This window comes from Carassius auratus, unplaced genomic scaffold, assembly GCF_003368295.1.
Source record: "Carassius auratus strain Wakin unplaced genomic scaffold, ASM336829v1 scaf_tig00216379, whole genome shotgun sequence".
Lineage (NCBI taxonomy): Eukaryota > Metazoa > Chordata > Actinopteri > Cypriniformes > Cyprinidae > Carassius > Carassius auratus.
The window spans coordinates 46,868-57,645 of NW_020528537.1; the positions used below are offsets into that span (position 1 = coordinate 46,868).

At 35.5% G+C, this 10,778-nt stretch overlaps 1 protein-coding gene and 1 long non-coding RNA gene across 2 annotated transcripts; both read right to left on the reverse strand.

Annotated features, from left to right (window-relative positions):
* Window positions 1–1,397: 1,397 nt before the first annotated feature.
* Window positions 1,398–2,819, reverse strand: LOC113097713 (uncharacterized). Its single transcript, XR_003288935.1, has 3 exons — window positions 2,532–2,819; window positions 2,285–2,389; window positions 1,398–2,060 (listed from the first exon to the last, which is right to left on the reverse strand). It is a non-coding gene; the product is annotated as an uncharacterized LOC113097713 (long non-coding RNA).
* A 264-nt stretch (window positions 2,820–3,083) lies between these two features.
* LOC113097709 (hemicentin-1-like) lies at window positions 3,084–8,186 on the reverse strand. The gene is made up of 5 exons (XM_026262969.1): window positions 8,156–8,186; window positions 5,439–5,726; window positions 3,934–4,191; window positions 3,544–3,732; window positions 3,084–3,097 (listed from the first exon to the last, which is right to left on the reverse strand). The coding sequence occupies exons 1-5, from the start codon at window positions 8,184–8,186 to the stop codon at window positions 3,084–3,086; spliced, it is 780 nt and encodes a 259-aa protein (XP_026118754.1).
* Window positions 8,187–10,778: the final 2,592 nt, after the last annotated feature.

Below are 10,778 nucleotides of genomic sequence, written 5' to 3' on the forward strand. Positions count from 1 at the left end.
CCCCAGGAGCAGGGGCGTAGCCATCTTTTCAGAAGTGACGGGGACAGAAATTATCTATATATATATATATATACATAAACATAAACATTTCTATAATCTATATAGCCTACCAATCAACAGTTTTTGAACTGTAAGATATTTAGTTTTTAAAGAAGTATCTTCTGCTCACCAAGCCTGCATTTATTTGATCCAAAGTACAGCAAAAACAGTAATATTGTGAAATATTTTTATATTTAAAATAACATTTTTTCCCTTATTGAATATATTTTAAAATGTAATTTATTTGTGTGATCAAAGCTGTATTTTCAGCATTTTTACTCCGGTCTTCAGTGTCACATCCTTCAGAAATCATTCAAATATGCCGATTTGCTGATTATCAATATTTAAAACATGAGTTTTTTTTTCAGTATTCTTTGATGAATATAAGGATCCAAAGATCAGCATTTATGTGAAATAAAAAGCTTTTGCAACATAATACACTATATCATTCAAAAGCTTAGAGTCAATATAATTTCTGTTTTTTGGAAAATATATTAAAGAAATTAACACTTATATTTAGCAAGGACTCTTTTGTGGGTTCGAGTCTCAGGCCAGCAACACCACTGCTCCCCGTGCACCGCAGCATAAATGATGACCACTGCTCCGAGTGTGTGTTCACTGTGTGTGTTCACAGTGTGTGTGTGTGTGTGTGTGTGTGTGTGTGTGTTCACTGTGTGTGTGTGTGAGTGTGTGTGGATGGGTTAAATGCAGAGCACGAATTCTGAGTATGGGTCACCCTACTTGGCTGAATGTCACTTCACTTCACTTTGAATTGATCAATTGATGATAAAGTAATAATTTTTCAAAAGATTTCTATTTCAAAATAAATGCTGTTCTTCTGAACTTTCTATTGATCAAAGAAACCTGGAAAAAAAAAATCTACTCCGCTGGTTTCATTATCATAATGTGTTTTTTTTTTTTTTTTTTTTTTTTTTTTTTGAGAAGCAAGTCAGAATATCAGAATTATTTCTGAAGGATCGTGTGACTGGAGTAATGATACTAAAAATTCAGCTTTGAAATCTCAATAAATTACATTTTGAAATATATCCAAATAGAAAACAGTTAATTTAAATAGGTTAGTAAAAATATTTCAAAATTTTTCAGTTTTGCTTTACTTTGGATCAAATAAATGCAGGCTTGGTGAACAGAAGAGACTTCTTTACTGTTCAAAAACTGTTGACTGGTAGTGGATACTATAGGCAACTTTAATTTTTCTCTAATTTCTAGATTTTAATTTGCTTAGAAATCTATAACTGCTAGACAATAACAAATAATAATGATTTTTTTTTATATACTACAAACAATTTTTTTTATCACATAATAAGGCAGAATAGTTTCTAATCTGTAATAAAAGCTATGTCAATAGGTACTAAATTGGTCATTCTTTATTTATCACCTGCTGGAGATTACTTGAAAATCCATATATTGTTGCAATCATATGCTTAATGTCTTAGTGTTTGCAAAAGTTTCTGGGCTTTTTTTCTGTATAAAAACTGTTTTCACACAGCGATAGCTGGACGCTTTTGCCCATATTAGGATCTTCCTGAAATGACTTTCTGCGCGAGAGCGCCCTCCGGCTTCGAGGATGAATTTAATGAAAAGCACACTACAGGAGTGTTTGCGCTCTGTAATATTCATCTCGCTGTATTCTGGGTCCGAATTAAATCTCAAATCATATGCAGACTATCCCGTCTCTTTGAGTTTAAATCTATATTTATTCACACAATCTCACCAACTTTTGAAAACCTCTATGAGAACAAACTTGACCGAAAAAGTGCGGGGGACGAGTTTCCATGATATTAAAAGCAGTGAATAATCTACGCCCCTGCCCAGGAGAATCAGAAACACTTATTGTCTGCGTGTGTGAGAGTGTGAATGTGTGTGTGTTAGTCTTGTGTGTTTCCTTCAGTCTGAGACTCCTGCATCCTGAGACTCTGCACGCGGTTTGAAGAATGGATGAAATCAGATTGAAGTTTGTTCTTCTGTTACAGCGTACTGGCTTTGGTCTTCAGTAGATGTAACTGTGACACACACACACACACACACACAGCATTCACTTTCACAATTCAGTTGACACTTTCTGTTTTGCTTCCACTGCAGTTATTGATTATGAACAAGCATCATCTGTTGTAAATATTGATTTATAACATATAAAGACGAAGAGTAAAGGTCTGTCTGTCAGTGAATGTGAATCATTGGTAAAAGTGACTGAGATGGAGAGAGACGGATCAGACAGAAGTGTTACCTCTCGCTCTGTAACATTTGAACAGCAGCACGACTGTCGACAGCAGATACGGACAAGCTGCCAGAAGAAAACTGAGGATGCTGAAGACAGAAATCTGACCTGAACCTGACAGACAGAGACACAAACACATTATTGAGACACATTACACTCCTAAAGACTTTCAGAAACTTTCTCAGGGAACCCAATGTTTTATGAGTATATTGTCATTTGACACAACAGGCAAGTATTTAGCACAGTATTTACTCACCATTAACAGACAGATGTATTTGGTTACTGTCCTGTGATGAGTTTGGTCTCTGATCTCTCTGTCCTCTACACCAGTACTGACCCTGATCAGATGTAATTACTCCTCTGATAGTGAGAGTGTCTCTGTTTACAGTGTGACGATCAGACGTCTGTAACATTACACTGTCTGTGTCTTTATACCACTCATATCTCCAGTTACTGTGAGACTCAATCACACACGTCAGATTGACTGTCTCTCCAGTGAATACAGGACTGTCTGGAGTCACAGTCAGTGAAGATCTGGGGGAATCTGGGAAGAAAATAAAATGTGACTCAAAACACACAACACAGAAGACATGAATTTAGGCTTTTATTCACATGGTTTTTGGATCTTCTAAGTTCTGGTTTCCTGAACTTTTAATGGAGGAACAGAAACCTCTCAGGTTAGGTCAGGTTAGGTTTCTTAATTTGTGTTTCAAAGACTAAACAAAGTCTTCTGGATTGGAAGCACATGAGGCCGAGTAAATGATCTGTGTGTAATAATAACTGCATTCATCTCTAGAACAATCACTGATCACAGCATCTGTCCTGTAAAGAAACATCTGACACAGTTCTGCATCTGAACAGAATCACGACTGAAAGTGAATTGATTCAGTCCTCTTATAAAAACAGACAGATGTGACTCTTAAAGAGGAGTGTGAAGAAAAGATCTGAGCTACAAACACACACTGCTGTTCAAACGTTTGGGATCAGTAAGATTGTATTATTATTATTATTATTATTTATGTATTTGCTCACAGCTGATTGGTCCAATATCTGTTGCAAACTCTTAACTAGATCATAATATAATCTGACTGTGATCATGAAAGGAGAGTCAAACTAAGATCACATTTACCTGGTTATGGACTCAATCTGTTTGTTGAGATGATGTAATGAGAAATGAACAGTCTCACCTGATACTGTCAGTGTAACTCCATCACTCATCTGTGTGTGTGTTGCTGCTTGTGTCTGAGTTCCTCTACAGCTGTACACACCACTATGAGACGGATCAACAGATGGGATTTTATAGTTCTGGTCTCGTCCTATGATATAATCTTGTTTGTTGTCTTTATACCAGCTGTACTGCCAGACTCCTGTCTGCTGTATGTCACATGTGAGAGTGACCGTCTCTCCTCTGAACACACGTCTATCAGGATCAACACCAACTACAGGTTTGGGTCTCACTGTGAAACGAGCAAAACACACACTTCACACGTCTGAAAACATTTCAGATGATCTGTGATACCACAATTATTATTCTTTTATTTGACATGTAGTTTAACTGACAACACATTGTTAATGTATGACACTATTTATCATGTTTTATAACAAACGCATCTCGTTGTCTTCCATTATAAATGTACAGAAAGTAAGCGAGCACTGACCTGTTACTGTAATCTTAACTGTATTACTGAACTCGCTGTAGTAGTTTCCTCGTCGTGCGCTGCACCTGTATTCTCCTTCATCAGAGTCTCTCACAGACTTGATTGTTTTAGTTGCATCAGTCGTGGATTCAGGGTTTGAGTCTTTTCTCCAGTGAATTGTCCATCCAGTTAACTGTCCCACATCACAGCTCAGAGTAACTGTGTCTCCAGTGAACACTGAACTCTGGGGTTTTACAGTCAGAGTCAGCTTCGGTTTATCTGTGAGTGTACAGTAATGCAGCGAACATTTTACATTATAGTTGACTGAACACAATATTTCATATTATAAAATTAAACTGAACACTGCTGAAATACTTTTTGTATCTGGAACTGAATTAAGTGTAATAATCCAACAATTAGCAAAAGCACACACACATGAACATCACTGCATCAGCAAATACACACTTACTGACTTTTAATTAAAGCAACATGCAGCAGACAATGAACATGTTTTTTTTAATGTTAATTTACAGTGTATTCAGTTTAAAAAAAAATAAATAAAAAATAAAAAAATAAATAATTATATATATATATATATATATATATATATATATATATATATATATATATATATATATATATATATATATAAGCTAACTTAAAGTTTCAACACATTATTATTTTGTATTTTTTTATTTCTAGATCAATGTTATCCCATCTTACTAAAAAGTTTTGAACACAAACTGATATTTTCATCGAGATCATAACCAATATTGGATTTTTAATTGAAGTGAGTTTATGAGGACAGTAGTCTCTGCCTCACACGGACCGATGGCTAAACGTCTGATGCAGGGGAGAGGAGGCCAAGATGGCAGCCAGTGCGGTCGAAGTTTCATGCAGCTGATTCAATTTTACTGTCCATCCCCTACATTTTAACTCTATTTAAACCCGGACGCATCATAATGTTTGAATATGCATTAGGGCACTTTTCTGTTTTGTTTAAGTGAAGTAACTTGTTATTGAAGTAAGTTTAATTTTCTCCTTTACTTGGCGATCGTTAACTGATCTCAAACGCACCTGGAAACCAAGGATAGCACGATGAAACGCAAAGGAAAAAATAAGAATTCTACTTACTAGTAGCTTACAGGAGAAATTGAATTAGATGTTCCTTTTACTGTTGTTGGGTCTGCTGCACAAATCGAGATAGACCATCAATACGGCAAAAAAAGTCCCGCTATCACCCAGTCTGAAAGCCCAAGTCTCGAGATTGTCCACGACTCTGACCTAGATACGCCTGTGAAACCTCAGCTAAAGAAATCTTGAGGTGAAATTTCTCTGACGTAATTGCAAGATAACGTCATTGAGGCATTGACATCCAGGATTAAAGAAGTGCAACCGACCTCAGCAAAATGATTACCAGCAACACGGTGAGCATTGAGGGTCTTAAGAAATCAATTGACTTTGTGTTTGAAGAAGTAAATGCTTTAAAAACAGATTTGATATGAGGACAGTGATATTCAACTCACCCATCACTGAGAGAGAAACAGCAGAGCTTGATTGTGATGAGTTTGGTCTCTGATCTCTCTGTCCTCTACACCAGTACTGACCCTGATCAGATGTAATTACTCCTCTGATAGTGAGAGTGTCTCTGTTTACAGTGTAACGACCAGACGTCTGTAACATTACACTGTCTGTGTCTTTATACCACTCATATCTCCAGTTACTGTGAGACTCAATCACACACTTCAGATTGACTGTCTCTCCAGTGAATACAGGACTGTCTGGAGTCACAGTCAGTGAAGATCTGGGGGAATCTGAGAAGAAAGAAGGAAGATAATACATTAATAAAATTAATTATCATAAAAATAAATCAATTTACAGGGAAAATATGTATGTAAATGTTTTACTAAACTATAATGCATACTTTTTTTTAATAAAAAAAAAAAAGTGGTAACACTTTATTTTGATAGTCCACTTTAGACATTCTACTAGCAGTAAGTAACTTTGCAACTACATGTCAACTGGCAGTTAGTAGAGTATTAGTAGACTGTCTGCTTAATATCTTCTAACACTTTCTTTGTCAACTTATTGTCAACTTATATTAAGCCTAAACCTACCCCTAACACTAAGCCTAAACCTACCCTAACAGTCTACTCTGAGAGTTAGTTGACATGTAGTTGCAAATTTCTGAGATTTAGTTGGTTTGTAGTTGACATGTAGTTACAAAGTTACTTATAGTCAGTAGAATGTCTAAAGTGGACTATCGAAATAAAGTGTAACCAAAAAAGTTAATAGACATGAAAGCAAAAATGTGTGACTCTCTTAGTTCATTATACTTTATGCACAATTTTTAATGCTAAATTAAATCAATTTAAACGTTTGGTTACTTTTTTTCTCCCATTGTTTCTGTGTTCACTTCCTGTTTCTCTTGTTGCCTTGCCTATCTCGTCTGTTTCCATAGTAACCCTCCTCTGTTACCATGGCTACTCATTGTCTACACCTGTCTCTTATTGTCTGTATGATCTCCAGTGTTTCTTTTATTTATTGTCTGCTCTTATACGGATGAATCGTGAGCATTGGTTTCAGTTCCTGTATTAGTTTGTCTTGTTCATTGCTGGATTAACTTTTGTTATCTTGTTTAAAGAAGCTTTAAACTGCACTTGGATCCAACACTGTGTTTCACTGAAACAGAACAACAGACACTCACAGATCCAGCGGTCACATTAATTCAACTTCACCAAGAAACTCATTCACTCGAGGACCATCGGAGACTTGCTGGACGTTTCTGATCTAACTGAGCTGCCTGACTTTGCTCTCATTGATTTCTTCATGGAATCAACAGCCGTTACAATCCACACTGATCTGTGATGATCAATCATTTAAATTATGACAATATTAAATAGGTTACATTTATTTAGTCAGAATATTTCCTATTCCTTTTAGTGAACCCCTAAACATTGATGCATTAACGATCAAACATGTACTAACATGTAGTTAAGACTGTGCTCTTCATGAATCCATATGATTTGTCAAAGATGCTCTTGATTGATTAATAATTTGTTCGTCTGCATTAATCATGAGTTCAAGTTGAAGTAAGTATTAATTCAAGTGTTAGTACATTATTATTCATGTATCTTTATTGTAGTGTTACCTAGAGAGAGTTCAGGAGGACAATGATATTCAACTCACGCTTCACAGAGAGATAAACAAGGTTTGATCGTGATGAGACTGATCCTCCATCTCTCCGTCCTTCACATGTGTAATAATACTGATCAGATGTATTTACTCCTCTGATAGTGAGAGTGTCTCCGTTTACAGTGTGATGATCAGACATTTTAAATGTTACACTGTTTTTATACCACTCATATCTCCAGTGACTGTAATAAGACTGAATAACACACTTCAGATTGACTGTCTCTCCAGTGAATACTGTATTATTTGGAGTCACAGTCAGTGAAGATCTGGGGGAATCTGGGAACAGAAGAAAACAGACTCTGAACTGAAAATCTGACTTAATGTAACTGATAGTGATGTCATTATGATTAAAAATAGATATGTTATAATAAAAGTTGAAATAAATGTAAAATGTTTTATTCATTTCTTTGTTTTGTTGTATTTTGAAATGAGAAAGTTATTAAAACATAATTGATCAGTTTCTGTTCTGGCCGATAGATGAGACTGTTTTCAGTCCGAGGTTTCAATAAAGCATCTGCATTTACATTTAATTATTTAACAGATGTTTTTGTCCAAAGCCAAGTACAAATTATATACAGTTGCATCTCAATAAATTAGAATGTCATGGAAAAGTTTAATTCAGTAATTGTGAAACTCATTTATTAAATAAATTCAGTTCACACAGACTGAAGTAGTTTAAGTCTTTGATGATTTTGACTCACATTTAACAAAAATGCATCAATTCATTATCTCAACAAATGAGAATATGATGACATGCCAATCAGCTAATCAACTCAAAACAAAGAAAAAAAAAGTTTTTGAGTTATTGACTAAACTTTCCTGAGTCTCCAAACACCAACCCTGGTCACTACCTTCCTTACTTACTTTTTTATTTTTAGCAGCAGCAGCATGAGGAACATTGGAGAAGGTGAGTGACAAAATATAGACAGAAATCATCAGCAAAGAGACAAATGTGGGACCATCATATGATCCATGTAGTCAAATAAAGTACTACAACACAATTCACATTAGTTTAATAAATCAGATGTAGTGCAGTAAAGCACAGTACCTTGAGTGAGTCCAGCGTGGATGAAGGACATCAGCACTAAAAACAGAAGAAACACAGATATGAAGCATTTCCATTCATTCAACACAATGCAGATCACTGAAACATGTCTAGAGTTTGAACTGAAAGTGTTTTTCTGTGTTTTGAAGCTCATCATGAGAACTGATGCTGGAGATTCTCCATCATTTAACATCAACACACACAATGACGTCACAGGACTCATGAACCGATACGAGAGTCGATTCACTGATGATTCACTGCTGCCCAGAGAAGCACTTTCAACCTCTGAGATTCACAACATACAACACATGAGCGTATTCTCATCCACCAGCGTGACGTCAGACAGTAAAGCTCTAGAGAAACGGCTGACCAGTAACAATGACTGTAAAGCAGTTTACAGAAGTGCTCTTGCCAAGTGTGCAGCTCTCTGGACAAAAACTAGTCACTCTAAAGTGGCTTCAGACCAGGTTGAGGATGTGTAGGGGATGTGTTAATTTTTTCCAAATTATTTTTTTTTTTCCGTTAAAATTTTTCTGGATTCCGTTTTTTTTTTCTGTTTCAATTTTTCTCAACTCCTTTTTAATTGTTACATTTAATTGTATTAATCAAAAAGCATGTCTAATTAATTAAAATCATAACACATGCATTTTAACAACAATCTATTACAAGTTTGACAAAAATGGCATGTTTAGGGCCCTAAGAAATGTTTTATTTTTTTCTTCACCATGTTTTATTGTTACCAAGTTCTTTTTCAGCATGTCTAATTATTAAAATTCATAAAAACAACTTAATTTATTCTTAAAACATTTTAGTAGTAATAGTAGTAGGCTATGTAAATTCTGCTGAACAATATTAATACATTTCTGGCAAATTCTTATCTTTGAATTAAAGACTTTTATTTTGACGGCTTACCGTGAATACCTTTACAGTTCCATGTATTTGATGTGACGCTAGTTTTACTCGAATCAAAATAGTTCTGGAGATGTTGTTCATGTGTTTATGTCCTCATTTAGTGAGACAGCAGACGCTGAAATCGCAGCGAGTGTCACGCGCGCTTCAGTGTGTGTAATAAACGACGACGTGCTTCTGCTCCATTCATTAACAGAGACAGAACATGCAGGATTCATATTTAAATAGACTTTTCCGACTTAATATTTACAAATATTAGTCCATATCGTAATTAGATTTAAGTGCAATGACCCACTTTTGATTAATTCATTAAAACTTGGACAAATTCTGATACATTCTGTGTTAAACTGTAAATTATTTTAAAGAAAGCTCATCATACCCACTTGCTACTCGCTGGAACTCAACTCATGACGCCTTGTCTCTCATCACAGAAATCCCAATCAGAGATTTAAACACTATTTTTCTAGATGGAGTGTAAAGAGCATCACAGAGCGACAGTATCAGTTCCTGAAGGAATATTGTGCAGTGTTAAGTCCTCTTGCTGCTGCATTAGATACAGTATACTACAAGGAGAAGATGATTGCTACTACGGCACCCTCCTGCAATCTTAGAGATTCTCATGTCAAAGTAGCTTGTGTTGAAGGATGCTTGCCTTTCCCAGATGACAGCTGACATGCCTGGTGCTAATGTACAGGTAAACACAGGCCCACATGAAGAAAACATGAAGGAAAAAAAATAAACTTTACTTAACTAAGTTAAATGAAAGTAACAAAGAAAATAAGTAACTTTATCGTGCTAAGGAAAAGGCTTAATATCTATTTAGTTGAAGTTTTTTTTTCAAACGATTTCACTCAAACAAAATAACATTGAATGAAGAATTTACTACATTTTTTTTTTTTTTTTTGTATTCTCGCCTGATGAACTTTTTCATGTAAATTACTTTTTTTTTTTTCTGTAGTATTTACTTCCCCACAGAATCATTTTTATCAGTGCCGCCTTAAATAATAGCTTGCAGTGTAGGCTATAAGCCTGGAGTTTAATATATCTGATGTACTGTAACCCAAATTTATGAGGCTGTAAAAGCTGTTAAATGAACTATATATGTTTGCCTAATGTAGCATACTATTTCAAATCACAGGCAATCAAAGACAGTCTTGGACACTAAGGATGCTCTGATGGCTGCTGCCACAATGCCCAAATTAAAGGTCCGGTGGCTCAAAGATGAGAAGAGAAGAGATGCTGTTAAAACCGTCCTTATTTCTGAGTGTCATGCCCTGATTCCTGAAGAGCCACTGATGAGACCAGCAGTTCAGATCCCGCAGAGACTGAAGTCATGGAGGACTTAAAAATGCCTGGATCTGACGGACTAGGATTATGGAAATTGCTAAGCAGTAAAAAACATTCCAACACCATCAAGTGCACCGGTCGAAAGGCTTTTCAGCCTGGACAGTATTGTTCTGATCCCAAGGAGGAATGGGCTGTCAGATAAAAGATTTGAAAGACTTTTGCTTATGTGATACAATCGTTATTGCAAAGAATATAGAGAAAAATGAGTTGAAAATGATAAAGTTTATGAGATATACTTTTTGTTGCACTTTCTGTTTTCTCTGTAGCACTTTTGTTGCACTTTCATTTTGTGCATTGTGATAACTGCAACAAACAATAATTCTGTAATAAGTTGAAGAGTTTGTGACTTGTTATGTTACCGCCTCTGGAA